The 23,634-nt window shown below is 36.0% G+C and overlaps 2 protein-coding genes across 5 annotated transcripts; one reads left to right on the forward strand and one right to left on the reverse strand.

Annotated features, from left to right (window-relative positions):
- Window positions 1–2,695: 2,695 nt before the first annotated feature.
- Window positions 2,696–7,293, reverse strand: LOC110448247 (uncharacterized family 31 glucosidase KIAA1161-like). The gene is made up of 2 exons (XM_021494402.1): window positions 7,249–7,293; window positions 2,696–5,158 (listed from the first exon to the last, which is right to left on the reverse strand). The coding sequence occupies exon 2, from the start codon at window positions 5,147–5,149 to the stop codon at window positions 3,122–3,124; it is 2,028 nt and encodes a 675-aa protein (XP_021350077.1). The 5' UTR covers window positions 5,150–5,158; window positions 7,249–7,293; the 3' UTR covers window positions 2,696–3,121.
- A 1,359-nt stretch (window positions 7,294–8,652) lies between these two features.
- Window positions 8,653–22,881, forward strand: LOC110448252 (integrin-linked kinase-associated serine/threonine phosphatase 2C-like). Of its 4 annotated transcripts, none has more exons than XM_021494413.1 (12): window positions 8,653–8,719; window positions 9,553–9,702; window positions 10,074–10,148; window positions 11,117–11,248; window positions 12,918–13,035; window positions 14,050–14,156; window positions 14,604–14,697; window positions 15,432–15,519; window positions 16,429–16,544; window positions 17,405–17,524; window positions 18,112–18,193; window positions 21,705–22,881. In XM_021494413.1, the coding sequence occupies exons 1-12, from the start codon at window positions 8,689–8,691 to the stop codon at window positions 21,852–21,854; spliced, it is 1,263 nt and encodes a 420-aa protein (XP_021350088.1). In that variant the 5' UTR covers window positions 8,653–8,688; the 3' UTR covers window positions 21,855–22,881. The 4 variants fall into 4 exon arrangements, with proteins under 4 accessions (XP_021350088.1, XP_021350089.1, XP_021350090.1 ...); XM_021494414.1 differs by having other exon boundaries at window positions 10,104–10,148; XM_021494415.1 differs by lacking the exon at window positions 10,074–10,148 and having other exon boundaries at window positions 9,553–9,626; window positions 11,155–11,248.
- The last annotated feature ends 753 nt before the right edge of the window (window positions 22,882–23,634 follow it).

Genomic DNA, 23,634 nt, shown 5'->3' on the forward strand with positions numbered 1-23,634 from the left:
CTTAGTACTATTTTTTTAAACAGATTTATTCGAATTGTTTGTCTTATATCAATTTTAATGATGTTTTGCTTTTTATTGTAAATCACATAGTGATTTTAACTGTAATGAATCAAATCACAACATTGAAATACTAAAACGCGAACAACAATACTGAACCAAGCAGGTACTTTAAAATGTTTAAATCAAGGGTAATACATGTAGATAAATTCTTCATATGTAAATGCGATAATTGATCTACATAGTAAAAGATATCGTTGCAAAGCACCAAAATATGATCCATATGCATATTAACCTCCTTAAATTGAAAATCAAGTTTTGTTTTCAGAGCACAATGACACGTATCAGTCGTAATCCCATCTTAGAAACCCTAAGGTTCCGCTCTGTATATAGGTATCTTCTATGTACCCTCGTGACAGAATCGAAGTCACGTGGTTAGTAATTTGATCGGATCTAGACATCAGAAACTGACCAATTGAAAGACAGATAGGCAGTTATACCATTACTTTGAAGAATAGGTCTCCAAAGAACAAAAGCGGTCAACGAAACAGTAATGCTGCCTCGCTTTTCATTGTTAACTTTAATCAAAGCCTTACTCTGAGATCACTAGTACGAGGGAGTTTCCAGCACAGTCAACTAGTATTGTCTGCAAGTTGATGCGTACAAGGACATTGATTTGATCACGAACAAAGTCCAAGGGTGTTAGGTGATGTCTGAAATCGGGAGCGGAACCGATGAATTTCGAAGATGGTGTAAATCATATCCCTCAAGTGATTGATTGATTTAACTGTCATTCTAAAGACTATATATACTCTTTTTGATTCCCTATCTCCCCCTTTCTACTGTCTGTCTATTTATCTCAAATTGTCTCTCCTGATTTGGTTATAAAAATTAACCAATTTCTCAAACATATATAACATTTTCTTTTAAATTATCGCAATACTTGAGATTTGTTTGCTTTTGTTTGTTTTGAAATTATTAAAATACGTAAAATATAGGCGTCGATTTCACGTATTCATTAGATTGCTTGAATGATCAAAGTGTGCATTTACATCGACTAGCCAACTAAATTATGATTTTTAGAAAAAAAGCATCAATTTTTGACAAAAACTTTCCTCAGGCTCGCTTTTTTTGCAACTTATACAACTTGTCAATTATTAAAAAGATTATATTTATATGAGGTAAAACATCAGTTGTGGTCCATTTAAGTTTTGTTCTCGCTCAAATATTAGATTTCTGTTACAAACAAAGAAACTTTATGAAGTAAAATGAAAAAAAAACTAGGTAATTGTTGTGTTTTGTTTGTATCAAAGAAAAAACCGTCAACAAACGATCCTTTACACCTAATTGTGGTGACATTGAAAAGTCATGTAAGGTCAACATAATATACCATTAAAGGATTGAAAGGCATATTTGCGTTAATATTGGCATGAACATTGAAAAAATGTCGTTCAATTCTTATATTTACATTCTACATTTTTAGTTATTATTGACCTAAATAACAATATTCCCTGATATTTTCGGTATTGAAGTGTTTGTGTCGTCAGTGGAAACGCGATTCCTGGAACAGCTTAATGTCACCAAAATGATTCAATCGCAACTTCTCGGCCAATTCCGCCTAGCCAGAATTGGCCGAGAAGTTGCGATTGCAAAATGATTGCATTTAACGGTTATCTAATGTTATTCGAGGCGGGAGGAGAAACTGCAAAATGACGCTGATGAAATTGCGGTTTAAGGTAGCTCTACGGACGCAAATTCTTTATGTAAATATAATATGATACACACGTCAAAATTTCGCTAGAATTGCAAAGTAGGGAAACACCTTTTTGAAAAATTATTTTGTTAATGCAGAAAGCTAAACAAAGCAAATATTTACTGTACCATGCGGCCTTTACGTCCATATAGGAAATGAACATATATGGTAACATTCGGAATACCTCGGCCGATTCGGTCATCTTTGATGAAAGGAACTCATTCAGAACACCCCGCCCCGATTACAGTTTCTTCCATCGAAGATGACCGAATCGGCCGTGTAGTTCCGAGTGGAAAGGAACTGTAATCGGGGCGAGGTGTTCCTAACGATATGGTAAAGGTGTTCCGAAACATATGCTAAGGTACTACAAAGAGAAAGGTACCTATACAAAGTAAATAAAAACGAACTGACAAAAACTGATAAAAACCTGCAATACTTCACACATTTAAACCTATATATCGATGCGACTTTGAGTGCCATGTTAAGTCAATGTTACTAAGATAAAAACACGATACATGTGATGTGGTGATATTGGATACACACATAAAAAGAAAATATCGCTTATAGTGCCAGGGTTATGTTCAAAGCAATGTCTTCTATCTAAAAAGTACCATTCTGTCAGGGTGCTGAGAGCTGCTTCCTATCGAATGACGTTCCTAAGAAACGTGGGATGTAATACAACCTATTTTGCGCTACAGGAACTATTTTTTTCTGTATATCTGTTACAGAATTACAGGGGAATTTCACATTAATCTCTGACATGGTACATTGCGCTTGTCTGATTACACAGGAATGTATTGATAGAAATTGATAAAATGGAACGCATCTAACATATTTTAAGCGTAAATATGTGCTTTCCCATGTAACATTGCCAAAGAATTTTCTTGAACTACTGATCTACATTTTTAGATATATGCCTCTATAAACAGGATTTTGAACATAACACCGCTTTATTTTGCGGTAAGTGTTTACGACGTTTGTCGGTCAGTTTATAAACGGTATGTTGAAATGGTGTCTGACTGCTTTTCCTTTAAAATAGAAAGTTTAAACAGGTTTTTTTTAAAAATTAAGTGAACATTTTATAACAACCCGGTTCAACAAAACATATGTTACCTTCAACCTCAGTCAATGATTTTATCAAAAGTATATAAGCTACGTAACTTTGAAGAACTGTACATGTTAATCTGGACATCGCTTATAAGGCGATGTTAAGTAGGCTTAATAATTGAAAGAACTGCAAGAATAGTGAAAAAATATAATCTACGGAAACATTTTAACTTATATTCTTAAAACACCTCGAAGAATAAATTATTTTTAGAACGATGAGTTATTGGGTATTTAAGTAAGTGACAAAAGAATGACTTTGAACTTTTAGTTGATTGTAACAGACGCATTAAGTCTCACGAAGTACGGTAGCTCGTGTAGGTCGGCGGAGTAATTTTTTATCCAACCAGACTGCAATACCGATCCTCTTAGCATATCCTGCCATTGCCCCTCCACCAGATAGATATCCCTTTGTCGGGCCCCTTTCTTCAAGACGGGAGCAACGAGAATATCATCTCCTAGAAGGAACTCGGAGTCTATTGTCTGCGCGTCCTCGTCGTCTGGTGCTACCCACCAAAGCGGTCTGATGATTGGTGCACCGGTTCTTGTAGCTTCACGCGCAAGGCTGACGATTACATCAGCATATTTTGCATGCAAATTAATGTATTCACGTGATATATTAACAACTGCCTCATCGAAAAGCCAAGGACCTATTGAAAACTGCATGGCGGGAAGAAATGTGTTTGCCTGAAGCCACCGAATATACAATTCCCGATCCGGAAGGCCAATGTATCCATTTCCACCGATCATGTCTGGCAAGACAAATGGATAACCTAGGAGACCAAATGTCGTGGCAACTGGGATGAGTTTTTCCAGACCGTTGTTACGATCCCAGGATGACGTCAGATCCAAGACCCTGACAAACATCGGTAGATCCTGCGTACTTGCTCCCACACGTACCTCTTGGTTCCGAACAGCGGTGTCGGACCGATAGGCGAGACGGGCCCACAGTTCGGCATATACATTGGGATTGCTATCATTATTCTGAAAAGAAAAAACTTTTGGTATTGCGTTACCATTGCCGCCGTCGAATTTGAATGAACTAATATTGTATTCTGACTGCAGTTGATAGAGAAATCCCAAGAACCAATGAACAGCCTCGGGATTCGAGACGTCCAGCACAGCGGCTGCCTTGCCTCGCCACCAAGGCACCAAGGCCGGTAGGTCGCTCCCGACCTGACGGAGAAGATATTTTTTGGACATCCCAACCTTGAAATTTTCAGAGTTGGTGTTAAAAAAAGGATGAATCCATATAGTAACTCGTAACCCCTTATCTGTGAGGTCTTTCATCATGCGTTTAGCGTCTGGAAATTTTACCATGTCAAAGGTCATATCGCCGTATTTGGGAGTCCAGTTATCGTCAATTTCTATCTGTGAGTGAAGCAAGTTATTTTCGAGGATATCGTTCGCAAATTGTAAAACCGTCGTTTGGTTAATTTCGGTATGGTACTGAGCCCACGTGGACCATATTGGATATTTGAATAGTTGTACATCTGGTATGTCTGAAGGTTTACTCCGAAACCTTTTAGACATGTAATCATGGATGGTTCGAACATTTTGAGCCTGGCAGACGTGGTATTTTAGGGACGGTAGTTTCCCTGCTGTGTTAACATACGGATACAAATCACCATATGTCGACGTCAGACAGATTTTCTTATCCTGCGTTTCATTGATACTGATAAACAAAGGAACATCTTTTTCAATAAAAATCCCTACACCGTCTGTGGAGATGAAATATCTCTCCACGACATCACCGATTTTATCCATAAATGTATCTGTTGGGGCGTAGGCCGAAGTGTTCCGAGTTGTCCGTTCGAGAGGCCAGTATTGGTGGTAGTCTTCGTAGCCGCCGTACCAGTGACTGGTACCGATGTCATAACAATCCTTCAAAATCTGACCGGGACACATTTTTGCTGTCCATTCCACATCGTAACACGAAACAACTCCGTCCTGAATATGTTTTATTACAAGTTTTCTATCTCTCTGCCATTCGAGGCATAACTCCGCGTTTCTAGCTTGCCTGCAGTCCTGGGGTATTTCGAGAGGCTGATTGACGGCAAGTTGTCCTTGAAACTTTGTATGTTGACCAAAGGAAATGTCGAATGTTTGAGCGTTTTTCTGAATCTCTGCTTTACCAATGTACCATGAAGACTTTCCAGGAATATCGCCCATGTCCTTATTGGTAATCGTCGTTGCCCATACGACGATTCCAACTGCAGCACACACAAGCACTAGCACAACAACGACGAGTATGACTATCCGACGTCCACTGCATGCGCCATCTTTGTCCGCCATCACCAATATCTGAAAATAGAAACAGTGCTGTCAATGTCGGGGATATATTCCGTTCCTTGGGTCCAAACTCTTGCTTTGCCAATCTAGGCAATGTGATACTAGTGTCGGATTACATGTATCTCCATAGATCTCTTAAATGACTATACAACTTGTTTTCACGGAGTAAATTAGTTTATTATATATTTCGCCCTCGCGACACATGCTTAATCTCGGAGAAACAAAGAATCATGTTTGCCTACAACAATGACAATAAATATTTCATTATGTCGTTATAAAACAATAACGCAATAATAAGATTGATGCTGCATTGTAATCATATACTTCTGTCACTCGGAACTCGGTTGTGGTGGGTTTGCCCAATTTTCTCGAGAAGCTCCGAATAAGGGATACATCACCAGGGGAAACTCGAGTGCGTGGGTCCAACACGATGTTTTAATGTCCCGTCATGTGATCATTGTAACCCAATCAGATACGCTATTATGCACATTGCAGATGAGGTATAGTAATAACATTTGCAACATGGACGCAACGAACAGGCGGGATGATATTGGGTCTATTGTCAGAGATTAAAATCCACGAATATGAACAACCAACTACAGAAGGAAACAGAAATATTTGAACGACAAGGATCACAAACGTGGTATTTAACGGTGTATTAATTGAGAAAATGATAAAACATTTATGGATTATCACACTGTGTTTCAGGGTTTAGCGTGAGAACGTTTTTTTCATCGCGAGCACGTGGATAAAATCGAGAGCCCACCGCAGATGGAATCCATAATTTATCCAAGTGTGAGCGATAAAAAATTGTTCGAACGACAAACACTGATAAAACTGTGTGATAAGCTGTGTCTCATCTACATACTACTACCTTATATATTTCTCCATTTAAAAAAAAACAAACTAAACAGCATATTTTCCAAATGAGTTCTAAGTTCAAGGTCATGGATCGCAAATTATCGGTCTCGATCTTGCGCGGAGGAATACAGTGAACATTAAAACTATATATATAGAAAAAAAGTAGATTTGTTTTTTTAAAACAATCCTATCGTCAGTGACATTTCCATATGCATATTTACGCTTAAAATAGTGTTGTTATCATTGCAATATTTTTTCGTAACTTTATATTGATTTGTTTATGACGGGCTATTTTCTTAAGTGGATCACTTTTGTCAGTGTGGATACTACTTCCGGTTAAGGCGCTTGGCGCGAGCAGACATTCTTTTTTGAGAATAAATGCGTCCCCAAATGCGGGGAAATTGGAAAATCCGTTTTCAAGATATTCTCAAGTTGTTTTCAAGTCATTCTCAACTTCTTCTTGAGTATTCTCATACTAACAACCCATGATGATAAATTTATCTTGGTAACGGTAGGTGGTATAAAGTAGTATATATATGGTGATACCTGTAACTGAGCGAGATTAATAGAATATTTCACCAATCCGGGGATGATGTAGGGGAATCTCACGAGGGGCAACTTAAGAATCTTTCCCCGGGGGTTAGTTCCGCTATCTCAACCCCGAGGGGATGCATGATTCTTTTTCTGTTACCCTGTTGACTCTGTCATATACAGAATGCAATTGTATGTGACACCATTGTATTGTTAATTAATACAATTGTTTTCACTGAGAATCCCCCATCTCTAGCGTAGGGTGAAAAAAAAGGTATATCTCAAACCTGCAAAAGTGTGGATACATCTGCCAAGGGTAAGAGAACGGGTTATTTCAGTCCTCGGGTTATATTAGTCGAGAGCAAAGATTCTGTAACAGCCCAACCGAGGCGTAAATGACGTCACAAATATAATGACGACATGATCATCACTCCAGATTTATGGTCTCATAAATCAAACTGGCTTTGGTAAGTGGCAAAGCAGAGCAAATATAAATATACAATGTATCTTGAACATAATAACAAATGTTCATCTAGCATTCACTTTATATTTAGAATAAAAGTTTCAAGTTAACCTCGCCATCAGTCAGATATTTACTAATATAGTTACACCAACTACATATTATATGACATATACATATTATGATAAAAGTGTTGGATTTATCCGAAAAGGAATATATACACAAATATTGGTAAAATTGTTGAACTTACCGTGGATGTAGTTTCGCCAGCAACGCAAACTGTATGACAGGCGTTTAAAAGAGACAGCCGTGCTATATAGCTATCTCCCATACAAAGCCCGGTTATTGAGATAGGCTTATCGTTGCCTGGCAAAGCTGCTATTTACAATACTTATTTATGTAGCCAGCTAAAGGTATCTATATTTATAAATCAGAGTTGTACATATATTTAAAGGAGTATTAACGTCCTTACAATACCCGGGATAATAAAAAGGGTTACATTATTCATGTTACATAGGGAAGAACTGACAACTGAATGATTGTTAATGTGTGAAGACAAAACAGGGGCAATGTGTCAAGGTATGACATGTTTAAAACTTAGGGTTGTCAGGAAAGGACATGGAACGTAGGTGTATATCGTGCATATGAAATTTGAAATGATTATATAAAGCAACATTTTAGGGTATTTCAATAAAATGTGGATTAGAAACCTTTCAAACTACAGAAGAACGTAAAAGACCAATAACTGCTTGACAACGACATGTTTTTTTCCTAAGACCAATCGACTTGGTAGAAACTTCATTGGAACACAGACACCCCGGCTTAAGATCATTTAAAACTACCCCTGTCTCCCAGCTTAAAAAAACAAGCTACTGTATTAAAGGCTGGGTTTGTTTTTAACACAAACAGGAATATTGAAAACTTATTTTGCGAGCTTTCGAAAACGTCTGTTTCCTTTGTCAAGCAAAGAGTGTAAATGACGGACCTCAGTCTTGACTCTAAACCGCTGAAAACAACTCACTAAAATTAAGCCACAGTGTGCCGAATTACTTGTAGTAAAGTCAGTTGTCAAAAATCATAGACATTTCGCCCAATTGCACTGAAGTCAGGGGAACGGGTAACGTGATTACCAATTCTGCCTTTTAGTGGAGGTTAAAATGGGGTCATCATACAGATGACTCAGCTAGTTGCCCCTTCGTCTCTGTTCACCTACTAAGGGGCAGAATTGGTAAACACATTACCCGTTTTCAATTCCTGTTTATGCTCAAAACAAACTTCAGTAGTATCTATTATTCATACCAAACTGGTGAAAAATTTTCCGAATAAAAGCTATCGTATTGTTAATAAACGAACAAGATTATTTTGCATCCGGTTTTGGATTTGTTTGTTTGGTTGAGGTTTAACGCCCTTGCACAGTTTCGGTCATATGAAGGCAAGTTCCCATGGAAACAGCACCGAAAGGAACAGCAGGATATAGTGGGACAATAAAAATATACATCCTCAGAGTTATAATGGGTTTCCTGAAGGTGATATACTTTATAACTTTTGTAAGTACACGTGTCTTATTAAATGTACATGTACTTTATTTTATCGTAAAATAGTCGGGCGGTAGAACCGAACAAATCCGGAAAATATTTCTTACCGGCTCCTATTTTATAGCTCAATTTGTCGTTTCCGGTGACTCTGGAGAATGGATTTGTTTTGTGACCTACCAGAACCAAGTAAATATTGTTACAATTAAAATGGCACATCAGCATTTTTTCACACCACTTTGCCTTATATACACAGGGCACGGTGCAACCTTAAAACAAAACTGATGTTATCATGATTTTCCTTCATCTTCGATATTTCAGGACACTCTGTCAGTTTTCTGACTTGGATCTGCACAAGGGCACAGTTGCTGCACACGAATATTACTAATATGATGTGTATATACAGAGACGTATAGATATACGTCTCTGGTATATATTATGAATAGTATATATATTTCTTTTAGTGTGTCGTGCACACGGAATTTTAATTTTGTTTACAATACAGGTAACATAAATCAAGTCTAAATCACAGGATACTTACTGTTACAAGCATTCGATGACAGAAAACACTGCATGTCCTCGAGAGTGAAGGTCCGTTTCCAGACGTTTCGGGTTCCTACCCTGTGGATTTAGTACATAAGAATAGAAAGTTTTGAAAAATGCTGAAGAATTAAAAAAACAACTTTTTTTGGGGTGTCCCGAAACGTCTTATACAAGTACCAAAAGGACTGGGTACTGAAATGTTTGTACCCCAACACAAGTAACTTGCAATTCCTGATCCATACCTGATACAGCATGTAATGGATTGGTATATACACTGGTAAAAACTCAAATGTTTATATGGAAAAGGGTAGTCAAAGAAAATGTTTTTCGAAGTATGAGGTACAATAATATAAGGAAGCTTAATTAATATATTTGTATTCCCACCTTTTTCACCTTTTCATTCATATAAATGCATTTGCTGAAAACTTTGCTCTTGATATGAAGAATAAATAATGTTATTTCTGTTATTTTTATGGCAGCTGTGACTGCAAGCAATGACTTCCAAACTGGAGCAGATGGAAAGAACAACAAGGAGGGAAAGGTCAACCAGGAGGGAGAAAGAGGAGAAAAAAGAAAAGAAATGACAGATATATTTTTAGACAAGACCATCAGCAGGACAAAAGCTTCTGGTAAAGTTTACACTCTGATATATACATGTATATCTAATTGTGAGATTTTGTGATCAAAAAATAAATTTGATGCCATATTTTTGAGTGAATTCATACATAATGAAATAATTTATTTATAGAAGGTCATTTTCCAAAGTTTAATCAACCTTGAATGACATCCTTGCTTGTTTAAATTAAAAAAATGTATAAAATCAATCAAGCATGCAACAGATATTCAAAAGTCATTGACCCACAAATCAATCCTATGTTTAAAGACTGAATGGATGAAAAAATAAGTTCTTATAACAAATAAATTGTTAATATTTACAATTAAGTACTTATAAATTAGATTAATGGATTTTTTTTACAATTAACATGCTCCTATTTTATAGCTCCATTTGTCGTTTCCGGTGACTCCACAGCGAATCGAGAGAAACTGGATTTGTTTGGTGACCTACCAGAACCAAGTAAATATTGTTACGATTAAGATAGCACATCAGCAGTTTTACAAGTCACTTTGCCTTATATACACAGGGCACAGTACAACCTTAAAAAAACCCACCTGATGTTATCATGATTTTCCTTCATCTTCGATATTTCAGGGCACTCAGCTGCCAGTTTTCTGACTTGGATCTACACAAGGGCACAGGTGCTGCACACGAATAATAATATGATGTGTATATATTATGCATAGTATATGTTACTTTTAGTGAGTCGTGCACGCGGAATTTTAATTTTGTTCACCAGTAATATAAATCAAATGTAAGTCACCGGGTACTTACAAGCATTCAATGACAGCAATCACTGCATGTCCTCGAGAGTTAAGGTCCGTTTCTAGACATTTCGGGTACCTACCCTGTGGATTTAGTACATAAGAATAGAATGTTTTGAAAAATGCTGAAGAACTAAAAAACAGCAACATTTTTTTGGGTGTCCCGAAATGTCTTAACAAGTACCAAAAGGACTGAGTACTGAAATGTTTGGACCCCAACATAAGTAACTTGCAATAGCCTAGGATTTTGAACTCGCATCTGTCTGCACACATGAAATGATTATAATTGGTTGGCTGGCTGGTCTGGGTTTTTTGTCCCACTTTTTTTTCAATCAAAGTCATCATTGAAACGACCTATCTGTTAAGACTTGGGGCATGGTAAGGCACTGACCACTAAGTCACAAGAAAGTATTTGCAAATGAATCTTGTAACAGTTATAAATTGAAAAAAAATAATACCTGATACAGCATGTAATGGATTGGTATATACACTGGTAAAAATTCCAATTTTTATATGGAAAAGCGTAGTCAAAGAAAATGTTTTTCGAAGTATGGGGTACAATAATTAAGATATTTGTATTCCCACCTTTTTTCACATTCTTGCTGAAAACTTCGCTCTTGATATGAAGAATATCTAATGTTATTTCTGTTATTTTTATTGCAGCTGTGACTGCAAGCAATAACTTGCAAACTGGAGCAGAGGGAAAGGTCAACCAGGAGGGAGAAAGAGGAGAAAAGAGAAAAGACATGACAGATACATTTTTAGACAAGGCCATCAGCAGGACAAAAGCTGCTGGTAAAGTTTATACCCTGATATATACATGTATACCGAATTGTGAGATTTTGTGATAAAAAAACCAAATGATGCCATATTTTTGAGTGAATTCATGTAATGAAATAATTTATTCAAAGAAGGTCATTTTCCAAAGTTTAATCAACCTTGAATGACATCCTTGCTTGTTGAATTAAAAAAATGTATAATATCAATCAAGCATGCAACAGATACCATATAAAAACCCATGTAATTTGCGCAGGTTATTTTTGAGGCTGAAAATCCCCCAAAAACTTCCACTCAAATATTTTGCGCACCCAAATTTTTTTGTGAAAAAAACAATGTTCAAGTTCCGAAAATCGATCTCTAAAAATGGTAGACAAACTGCTTTTGATTCTTAGGATTTTTGTAATTTGTTTATTATAAGTAAGTTCATAAGTATTGTTTGCAGGAGTCGTCGATCTTTTCATGAAAAAAACTTGAATTTGCTTTTACCCATGTATTTTGCTCATCCCCCACTTTGGGTATTAAATTTCTGAAAAAAAGTGTGCAAATTGCATGGGCCTTTCCGGTATTCAAAAGTCATTGACCCACAAATCAATCCTATGTTAAAAGACTGAATGGATGAAAAAATAAGTTTTTACAACTAAGTACTAATAAATTAGATTAATGGAACATTTTAACAATAAAAAAATAGAATAATATATATATATTAATATATTAGTTGTTAGAGTTTTAATTGATATTAAGGGCAATAGAAATGCTGTTTGTTTTTCCAGTTACATCAGTCTCCCTATATTTTACATTCTACAAAAAAAGTCTACTCAGGGCTATATTGGGGTAGATTGGTTGAGTGGTTAACACTTCGGCCTTCCACGCAGGCGGCCAGGGTTCGATCCCTAAAGCCATCGCATGCATGGAGTATCAGAGAAAGTGTTTTTCTCCTGCCCACACAACTCCAACAACCCAGATGGAGTATACAAGGATCTGGGGTGGATGTTGCGGTATCTGTGATGTAGCATTCAAGTGAGGTGGCGCTATAAAAGATGCCGTTGGAAGCACGGTCCCACTACAAACAGAACACAATACATCTCCAGCACACACGCAGGCATACACACATGGGGAGATATCAGCCAGGTGACATAGGACTAGTAGTTAGCGCCTGATAAGGCAGCTCCTGCAAATTCCTAAAAAAAATTTGTATATCCTAATTGTATTAATTGTGTATATATGTACTGTAAAATGCTTAAGAGTGGCTTATGTTAGCTAGATAGGGTGCTATATCAAATATTGTATATTATTATTATATTATAAATAAAAAATTAAAAAAATAGTCAGTTTTGATAAGTAGTTTCAAGTAAGTCCATGTGCAAATTCCACTTACCCAACATTAGTTAACATGATAAGTAATTAATATCAATTTTAGAGTTGTCCATGAAGCTAGCAGTTTTACAGCTGTTATCCAGCTGGGGATTTAATTTAAATAGTTTCAGACTATCTGGCTACCCTTATTGTCTAACCCGGCTACTATTAGCATCATTATATAGCTTACAGCAATAACATGATTGAGGTACAAATTTGGTAAACCTTCAATCTCATCTTTAGAAATGACATAAACCTACCAATTTGTGAAGATTTTAATGTATACTTTTTTGTATTTATGAAATCATCCTTGGTGTTCTGGTTCCTTTAGTCCTGTTTAGACTGAAGGGCTATGTGGCTGAGAGACGTGGAGAGAGAGGAGAAATGCAGGATGCACACATTCTGATTGATGATTTTACACCAGAATTAAACAATCTGGATCCGTCTATGTAAGTATTTGACCTATTTACCCCATTCTCTTGTAATAATAATAATGATATCTTTTATTTTACAGGGTTACATATTTAGACATAGTCTAGTTTACAATACGGCCCTGTTATGCATATATGTACAGACTTAATAAGACAATTATAATGGTAGAATGATAATAATACAATCTTAATAAAAGAAGCATATATTCATTGATAAATATCACAGATATCATTATGTATCACACTTATTACTTACTGTAAAACATTTCGATGTATTTCATTTTAAAAACATCTACACTGCATGACTGTTTAATAACATCACTAAGTGCATTCCATAAAACAAAGCAACTGTAGCTAAAAGAGCATTTAAAAAAATATTTGATTTTGCTGAAGGGACATACAGTCTATCTGTTGTGGTAGCTCTTGTACTTCTGGAAGACACATCTCTTACAAATAAAAACATGGATTTTATATATAGCTGCAAGGGGTTGATACAATAACACTTTAAGTTCAGATATCTGGAAACATAAATAATTTTATTTGTTTTGCATATGTTTGTACATGTAAACCTACAGTTGGTAGCAAACTTGACTTGGTATCTGGTGCACTTTGTCATGCACATATAGTGAATAAGGAAGTGCACTAGACAAAACATTGAAGTGCACTCCAGTTCACTACAATGTTAACTCTAGTGCACCCAAGTATAAATGACTGTAGTACATATTTCAGAAATTGTTTATAATGGATTGGGTTCCTTAATAATATTGAAATTGAAAGAATAAGGAAAAATCAATTACCAGGTATGCATATTTTTTCTGATAACATAAAATTTCAACTGAAAATATAAATGTAAACATAAAATTTCAACTGAAAATATAAATGTAAACATAAAATTTCAACTGAAAATATAAATTTTCAAGGAGAACTTGTGCACGATCTCTGGTGATTATAGTAAATCCAAAGATATCTGTATTATTTCAAAGGAAATAGTATAAAAGTACATAGCGGTATATTTTCCCGTTTGCCTTACAGTGTACGTGTGGCTCTGTATGCTGTCTTTGATGGCCACGGTGGCGCTAGGGCTTCCAGGTTTGCATCCGAGCATTTGCATAAAATTCTGCGAGATAATTTCCCTAAGGGTAAAGTATGACAAGAAAGAAAGGTTCCGACACATTGATAGCAATTAAAACATTCTAAACTTTGATATCTCAAAAATTTGGGAAATTCTTCTGGGCAATTTAACCTTGCATTATTTTGATCTATTTCAAAGCTGATTGAATTTTAAAATTGTGTACAGTTGTGTATGTGTTTTAAAGTATGTTTTCAAATTACTGCTGATTATTTAAGTATAAATAATTATTACCATAATAGGTATGTTATACTAAGTATTTTCATATACATTTACCTGGAGTCTCCATTAATGCTGTCGTTAATGAACAAAATATTTGTTATAATATCAAACTGATACTCTGTCACACAGTACCGAGCATAAATTGTACTTGCCAAGTCGCTGCACACCTAGAATTGTTCAGATGTTTTCTGTAAATGTTTTCAACTTAATATAGGTTGGCATTTGTTCCTTACAGGGGACATAACCCAGGTTGACAAAGAGATAAAAAAAGTCTTTGTGGAGACATGCAAAAGAACTGATGATGAATTCCTCAAGCTGGCAACTAGGAGGTATATTATCCTGCAGTGGTGTATATTTAATTAACATTTCCATTACATCTTTAGCACACCAACATCAGGGCCCATATTCATGAAACCGTTCTCATGCTCAAACTCGGATTCTGTGCTCAGGCTTGATTTCTTGTTCCGGTGATAAATTAAGAACAAACTATTTTGTTTAGGATTTGCAAAAAAATTGAAGTGACTGAAGTTATTTAAAATGGTTACACCGGAATTTTTGACCATTTCACATCATTAGAGTGTGTTTAAAGAAATTTGCGCTGAAAAAATGGTTTCATGAATACAGGCCCAGTTGATGGGCTATTCAAATTGTCTTCTGTCTGCAGTCTGTTATCCATGATGAATCCTTAAAAAGATGTTGTTATTGGAATTTTTCGAGAAATGCTGCATGAATCTATTTCAGATTTCATTTGTTCGAAACTGATTAAAAAGAAGATGGCTGCTTTTTGGTACATGTTCAATTTTGAGACTGATGAACATGTTTTCTACCTGGTGGCCATCCTGGGTTTCAAAAGTTGAAGTTTATCATTTCTATATCACAATAAGCTAAAAGACAACCCCACTTTTGAAAGGACACTTTAAAACATTGCAATTAAAAAACAAAGTTTTAATCAAAGGTCCACTTGAAGCTTTTACTGTTGTTATGACTACCTGTTCAATAGATAAGAAAAGAAGAGAATTTATCTGTCCTAGATGGAACTAATGAAGACTTGTTATTTTTGCAGTAAACCATCTTGGAAGGATGGCACAACGGCATCCATTGTTCTGATAGTGAATGACACCGTCTACACGGCTAACCTTGGCGATAGTCAGGTCTGTTTTTCTCACCGTATCTCTCAAATGTAGTACAGATCATAGGGTTGAATGAAGCTCAGTAGGAAATGAAGACACATCACAGGTACTAGCCTTGTCTGTCAAAACACCCGTGATATAAACAAGGTAGCTAACTCTGTCCCCCTAGTAAAATTATCCAGAAAACATACAATTGCATCATAACTGTTTGTACTATCGTGCCGGAAGCAGTCAAGATCAACAGGAAAATGTATTTTGCTTCAATTAGACGTATGATACTATATATCATGCTGTATCATTTACAGTAGACTTCATGAAGCATAAACAAATGTAATATTTCAGTTGGTCAGACACTGTGCTGTCTCCGGGATGACACAGTAAATCCCTCTAGTAGGTAGTGCCAAACACATGTATATGGCACGTTAGCGTATAACATAGCTTTCTGATGACGAGAGATTTGGCCGGGGCAGAGGAGGTTGGTATTAATATTAGTACTAATCGCACATACACATTACATTGTCAGTACAGTGCTTCTACGATAGGAAAGAAATTCACTTGTATGATATGCCATACACTTATATTATCATGTCGGACAACTGAGTCCAGTTTTCAAATTGGCAAAGCTAAAAATCATAAATCTGAATTAATTCAACCATTTTCTGTCACTTTTGTGACCTCAACATTTAATAGCTCGTGAAATTTAGAAAATCAGTTAGCAGTATGAAGAGCCAATCAGCATTATTGTCTCAATAGTTTGAGAAAATGGCGGACTTCATTAAGATATCAGATCTTCAGCCTGGATAGCTTGAAAACTGGACTTGAGTGTCTGTTATAATTCGTTAAAAGGTTCAAATAATACGCCAGATGAACTGGATAAAATCAAAACAATGGAAAGTTCCCACAATAGTCAATTCATATGTCATTGCTCAGGTGTTCCTGTGTCGAAGGAAAGAAGACAAACATGTGCCTATCCACTTGACCACTGTACACAACCCATCATCGTATGAGGAGCGAATCAGGATACAGAAAGCTGGAGGTTCTGTCAAGTATGGGTTATCTCCCTTCCTACGGGACAGAACAGACATCAGTCAGAATTTAATACATTTCTTACAATTGTTTAGAGATAAAACGCAGAATAATTTTAATAAAAACTTTGCCATTTTGTGATAAACCAATTCAATATTAATGGCAGGTTTTGTTTTCTTGCATTTATTTGATTCAGTTCTAAATGAAAGCGAGTCTTGGCACGAAGGAACATTAGTACATGCATCAGAAATGGAATGGATCCCAGTTGTTAGCTAAGCAAGTTCCTAAAATTTGTAGCGCCATTTCTTACCCCTTTGTCTTGTCAAATCTTTGGGCATGCTTTGTTTAACAACTTTCAGGCCTAGTTTAGGTAATATTTTCAGGTGGCTTTGGGTGAGTTTGATCATCAACCATTTACCATAGTCGAGCTGTTACATTAAATGTGCTTACACATGCTGGTAAGCAACAACCAATCATTGCATTGCTTTCAAATATTCACGCATACACAGACGACCACTAGTTGCTCTGGTCCGACCAAAGGAAAGCGATAGATTGTACTATAGTCGCCAGTCATGCTCACCGTAACTTCTTGTTTCTTTACACATGCGCGATACACGTTACTGAAATGAGTTTGATCGTACTCTAGTAAGACCACAGTCGCTATAGTTGATGATCAAACTCGCCCTTTAATTGACCTTTGGTAGTCGCTCTCATAGATAATTGGACTGATGCAGTCACAAGAAAAATTCGCAGACACCGAATTTGTGTGTGTTTCATTTGCTTGCTTCAGTTCCTGTTCATAGGGGGAGCTATGTGTTGCTGTGATTTGACTACCTGCTTTAGTGAGGTCCTTTTAAAATGAATTTATTCCTGTTGACAGGGAGGGCCGTGTAATGGGAGTCCTCGATGTATCGCGATCCATTGGTGATGGCCAGTACAAGAAACATGGCGTCACCTGTTTACCAGATATGAAGAAATGTCAGTTAACCACCAATGACAGGTGGGTGATTAATTTTTATGTTACATTAGGGGTAATTACAGGTTGGTAATGGTAGGATATATATTCAATGCCAACAAATGTAAATTAAGATGAATTTATATACATGTATTAGTTTGTGTAACTCTTAAAAGAATAATGCAATGCTTTTGTACAACTGTGATGGTTGAATTATGGCGCTGGGTCAGTCAATTTGCCCACATGTTAACTATTTTGTTTTCACATGAAATCTTTGAATTTGCATGAAATTTTATAGGTACAATGATCTGCAAAGTCTTCAGACCAAGTTTGATGATGAGCAAAGCCTGTGTTTAGATAAACTGATTTCCGAATGATAACTTCCTCAGCAACTAAAATTGTACCAGGTGTAGCCGCTTAATTTGAGTCTTAGCAAGATCGAGGCATAATTAAGTAGCATACTGCTACTTGATTGGTCGATTTGTTTGCTGACTAGTGATGATATCTCTTATTTTAGAAGCTGTTTAACAACAAATGTAGTGTTTCATTATCTAAGAGTACGTTGTGATTGTTTTAGGAAGTTTAGCTTCTTTGATGACAAACACTGTGTGGTGATGTCTCTTTACTTTTAGGTACCTTGTGATCGCCTGTGATGGTTTATGGAAAGCTTTCTCACCCGAAGAATGTATCAAATTTACAAACTCCATTTTAGAGGTAAATCATTGTTTTTTTATTCATTCGACAGGTCATCCATACATTACCCATTGTTATTTATTGAAAGGTGAAGACCAGCCTCAATGCATAGCGTGTAAAGGACCATTACAGTAAAACAATTATAAAATTGCATCGACCTTCAGCCAACTTGAGAAAAATCTATAACTACCTTACACGTCTTAAATCTGTTTCTTCTGAAAGCTGTTGCACTTTTTAAAAATCATGAGTCACCATAGCCATTTTCAATATTCAAGTTGACGTTTGTCTTTTACCTTTACATTTGTTTGATGTTGTTAGCTCACCTGGCCCGAAGGGCCAAGTGAGCTTATCCCATGGTGCAGCGTCCGTCGTCCATCGTCCATCGTCTGGCGTCCGTCAACTTTTTCCTTTAAAATGCTACTTGTCCTGAACGGCTCAGAGGATTTTGACCAAATTTGGTCAGGAGCATCATTGGCCAAAGGGTTCTCAGTTTTGTATAAACGGAGGGTATAACCCCCCTGGGGGCAGAGGGGCGGGGCCAAATAGGGGGAAAATAGGTAAATCTTTAAAAATCTTCTTCTTCTCAACCAATAGAAGGATTTTGACCAAATTTGTCCTAGAGCATCTTTGGACAAAGGAGACTCAAGTTTGTATAAACGGAGGGTGTGGCCTCTTTGGGGGCAGAGGGGCGGGGCCAAATAGGGGAAGTAGAGGATTTTTTCTCTCCTACTATACAAGTGAAGGGATTTAAACCAAATGCAGTCTGAAGCTTGGTCAGGAGCATCATTGGCCAAAGGGTTCTCAGTTTTGTATAAACGGACGGTATAGCCCCCCCTCGGGGCAGAGGGGCGGGGCTAAATAAGGGGAAAAAAGGTAAATCTTTAAAAATGTTCTTCTTCTCAACCAATTGAAGGATTTTGACCAAATTTGTCCTAGAGCATCTTTGGACAAAGAAGACTCAAGTTTGTATAAACGGAGGGTGTGGCCCCTCTGGGGGCGGAGGGGCGGGGCCCAATAGGGGAAATAGAGGATTTTTTTTCTCCTGCTATACAAGTGAAGGGATTTTAACCAAATGCAGTCTGAAGCATGATTAGGGACAAAAGAATCAATTTTGTATAAACTGAGGTGTGTGGGCCTCCTTCTAAGGGCAGATGGGTGGGGCCCATTAGGGGAAATAGAGGAAAACATCAAATATCCTTCTCCTTTTGTACCGATGAAGGGATTTTGACCAAATTTGGTCTGGAGCATCATTGGCCAAAGGGTTCTCAGTTTTGTATGAACGGAGGGTATGGTCCCCCTGGGGGCAGAGGGACGGGGCCAAATAGGGGAAAATAGGTAAATCTTTAAAAATCTTCTCCTCAACCAATTGAAGGATTTTGACCAAATTTGTCCTAGAGCATCTTTGGACAAAGGAGACTCAAGTTTGTATAAACGGAGGGTGTGGGCCTTCTGGCGGCATAGGAGCGGGGCCCAATAGGGGAAATAGAGGATTTTTTTTCTCCTACTATACAAGTGAAGGGATTTAAACCAAATGCAGTCTGAAGCATGCTTAGGGAGAAAAGAATCAATTTTGTTTAAACTGAGGTGTGTGGATTCCCCTTCTTTGGGGCAGATTAGTGGGGCCCATTAGGGGAAATAGAGGAAAACATTAAAGATCCTTCTCCTTCTGTACCGTTGAAGGGATTTTAACCTAACCAAACTTGTTTTAGAGAATCTTTGGGCAAAGGGAATTGAATATTTATAAATGGAAAATGCAACTTTGTTACTTGTACTCCTTTGATAAACCTGAATGGTACTCAGCAGGTTTTAAATTAAAAAATAAAATACCAGGTGAGCTATTAAGGCCCCTGGGCCTCTTGTTTTTATTTTGTATTTGTTTTTGGCGACCATTTGTTGGCCCTGTTGACTTGACCTCTTGCGTTGATAGGCCGTTATAATAATAAAAATGTATTTATTGATCAAGTTATGATTATATTTCAATGATGACCATGAAAAAGCTGTTTCATTATCATTTATTATGCAGGTATTGTCATATATTATATAAGTATTGTCATATATTATATGGTTATTGTCATATATCATATGGGTATTGTCTTATATATTTATGGTTATTGTCATATATTGTATGGTTATTGTCATATATTATATAAGTCTTGTCTTATATTGTATGGTTATTGTCATATATTATATAAGTATTGTCTTATATTGTATGGTTATTGTCATATATTATATGGGTATTGTCATATATTATATATGGGTATTGTCTTATATTGTATGGTTATTGTCATATATTATATGGGTATTGTCATATATTATATATGGGTATTGTCTTATATTGTATGGTTATTGTCATATATTTTATGGGTATTGTCATATATTATATATGGGTATTATCTTATATTGTATGGTTATTGTCATATATTATGTAAGTCTTGTCTTATATTGTATGGTTATTGTCATATATTATATGGGTATTGTCATATATTATATGGGTATTGTCATATATTATGTATGGGTATTGTCTTATATTGTATGGTTATTGTCATATATTGTATGGTTATTGTCATATATTATATAAGTATTTTCTTATATTGTATGGTTATTGTCATATATTATATAGGTATTGTCATATATTATATATGATTATTGTCTTATATTGTATGGATATTGTCATATTTTATATGGGTATTGTCATATATTATATAAGTATTGTCTTATGTTGTATGGTTATTGTCATACATTGTTATGGGTATTGTCATACATTCTATGGTTATTGTCATATATGGGTTTTGTCATATATTATATAAGTATTGTCTTATGTTGTATGGTTATTGTCATACATTGTTATGGTTATTGTCATACATTCTATGGTTATTGTCATATATTATATAGGTATTGTCATACATTCTATGGTTATTGTCATACATTGTTATGGTTTTTGTCATACATTCTATGGTTATTGTAATACATTGTTATGGTTATTGTCATAAATTCTATGGTTATTGTCATACATTGTTATGACAATAACCATAGAATGTATGTCAATAACCATAACAATGTATGACAATAATCATAGAATGTATGACAATACCCATAGACTGTATGACACTAACCATAGCATGTATGACAATAACCATAACAATGAATGACAATAACCATAGAATGTATGACAGTAACCATAACAATGTATGACAATAACTATAGAATGTATGACAATACCTATATAATATACGACAATAACCATAGAATGTATGACAGTAACCATAACAATGTATGACAATAATCATAGAATGTATGACAATACCCATAGAACGTATGACAATAACCATAGAATGTATGTCAATAACCATAACAATGTATGACAATACCCATAACAATGTATGACACTAACCATAGAATGTATGACAATAACATAACAATGTATGACAATAACCATACATTGTTATGGTTATTGTCATACATTCTATGGTTATTGTCATACATTGTTATGGGTATTGTCATACATTGTTATGGGTTTTGTCATATATTTCAGGATGAGCGTTTACAGGGCACAGATGCACAGTCGGCCATTGATATTAAACTGGACAGTGCGGTCAAGAAATTGGCCAACACGGCAGTGTTAAGACTGAGTTCGGACAATGTGACTGTTATGGTAGTGGACATTAGGGACTCAAACAGCTGATATGATAATTTCTGCAGTGACCATGACCAAAGGTCATTGCAGTGACCATGACCAAAGGTCAAGTTCAACTTTAAATATACAATATTTCATGGATGAGCATCTTGGAAGGGAAGGTTATAAACGTTATAAATGTTTAAGTCGTTATTTAGAATTAAAAAAGCAGGTTATTGTTTGGAATAAAAAAAAGTGAAGGTCAAAATCTAAATATTACATATAAAGACCATTTTATGGAATAGCATTTTGAAAGGAAATTACACATTCCTGATTCATGTTTAGATCATTGTTCATAGTATTCAAGTGAATATTGTATATCGGGATTGGGAGAACTCTCACCCGATGAATTTTTTTTCCCTTTGACAGGTACATTCGTGTTTGTCTAGTGTAAATTTCACCCTTCACATGTAATAACAGTATACCAGGTACATGTAAGGTATGTACTGTACTACTATTTACTGCCATGACATGGTAAATTTGCCCTCAAATCTAGAGGGCAAAAAAGGCGAAAGTGAAACAGTTGTTAAACTTGCTGGTATGTAGTGTTTAAGAGGCAACCATCTGAAAAATCATGAATAATCTGTCATCCCGTAGTACAGTACAGTAGTTCAAAGGTCAAAGCCTAAAATTAGAACCTGTGAAACAGATGAAAAACGAAGGTAAAGACCGTTGTTAAAGGCTTTCTCTATAGGTATGTAATACATCTATTGTACAATTGTGTGTTTAACTTATTGGGCCTTGTATTCATAAACCCGTTCTCATTGTCAAACTTCAGTAATGTGCTCAAATCAACTTCCTGGTTCAAAGTGTAATTGATTAACAATGAATAGCAGACAGCTACAAGTCTTTGCTAATTACAAAAAAAAAGAAAAATTAACTAAATTTATCTCGAACTAAAATTTGGAATTGGCAAAAATCATGTTTGAACATGAGAATAGTTTTATCAGTTAACAGTCTTAGTGGCAAAATCGCACAAAACAGATATCCTCTAATTTATGTTTATATTGAAAATAAATTGATAGCTATAAAATTTCTTGAGTTCATTATGTCGTGGATTTTTTCAGTATCTTAATATATAGGTATGCTTTTTTTCTAAAACGTACATATCTGTAATGTATTTGGAGGTCAAAGGTCAAAGCCTGTCACTTTATACTCCATGTCTTATTAGTCCTAAAGACCTCTTCAGTGTTGATGGGCCGTTAAGAACTGAATAACCAACTGTCGCTTTATCAAAGATTGTTTTAAGATTAATCAATGGCGTATGGACAGTTTCGCATACGTACTAGTTAGGCATATCGGAGGTGACTGTGAAAGTCAAAATCAAGGTATTAAACTTGTCATGGAGCTAGATTTGAAATTAGGAAATGTTTTTTTTTTTTTACACTGAAGTAAAGACATACTGTGTGTTACGTATACATTACTATCATCTGACCACTATATGATGGGTGGGGTGGGCACAAGTTGGAGACAATTCACCACTCTTTAGTTAGAAGTTGAACTGTCGGAATACCTAGGATGGGAAAAAATCACCAAAAGGATAACAGCAAGAATGAAGCGAACCCAACCCAAGGCTTCCTCCGGCAGAACATCAACAGTTGTCTTTCAATATATCAAGGATCAGGCAAACAGGACTATTGTACAGCCTTCTTCGGTGTTGGAACAAATGACAGTACTCGGAAGAAGATGCGCGTAAAGACAATAAAGATAGTGGAGAGGAGAGCTGTTCTGTTTGTGACGTCATCCCGTATCCAGGAACCTAGAACTGTAACTAACATTCCAGGAACCT

This window comes from Mizuhopecten yessoensis, unplaced genomic scaffold, assembly GCF_002113885.1.
Source record: "Mizuhopecten yessoensis strain PY_sf001 unplaced genomic scaffold, ASM211388v2 scaffold3961, whole genome shotgun sequence".
Classification (NCBI taxonomy): domain Eukaryota; kingdom Metazoa; phylum Mollusca; class Bivalvia; order Pectinida; family Pectinidae; genus Mizuhopecten; species Mizuhopecten yessoensis.

Coding starts and splice junctions, on each gene's coding strand:
- LOC110448247 (XM_021494402.1), bottom strand. CDS start 5,149: ATGGCGGACAAAGATGGCGCATGCAGTGGACGTCGGATAGTCATACTC.
- LOC110448252 (XM_021494413.1), top strand. CDS start 8,689: ATGGATTTGTTTTGTGACCTACCAGAACCAA. Junction 11,249..12,917: donor CAGCAGGACAAAAGCTGCTG/GTAAAGTTTATA, acceptor TGGTTCCTTTAG/TCCTGTTTAGACTGAAGGGC. Junction 13,036..14,049: donor AACAATCTGGATCCGTCTAT/GTAAGTATTTGA, acceptor TTTGCCTTACAG/TGTACGTGTGGCTCTGTATG.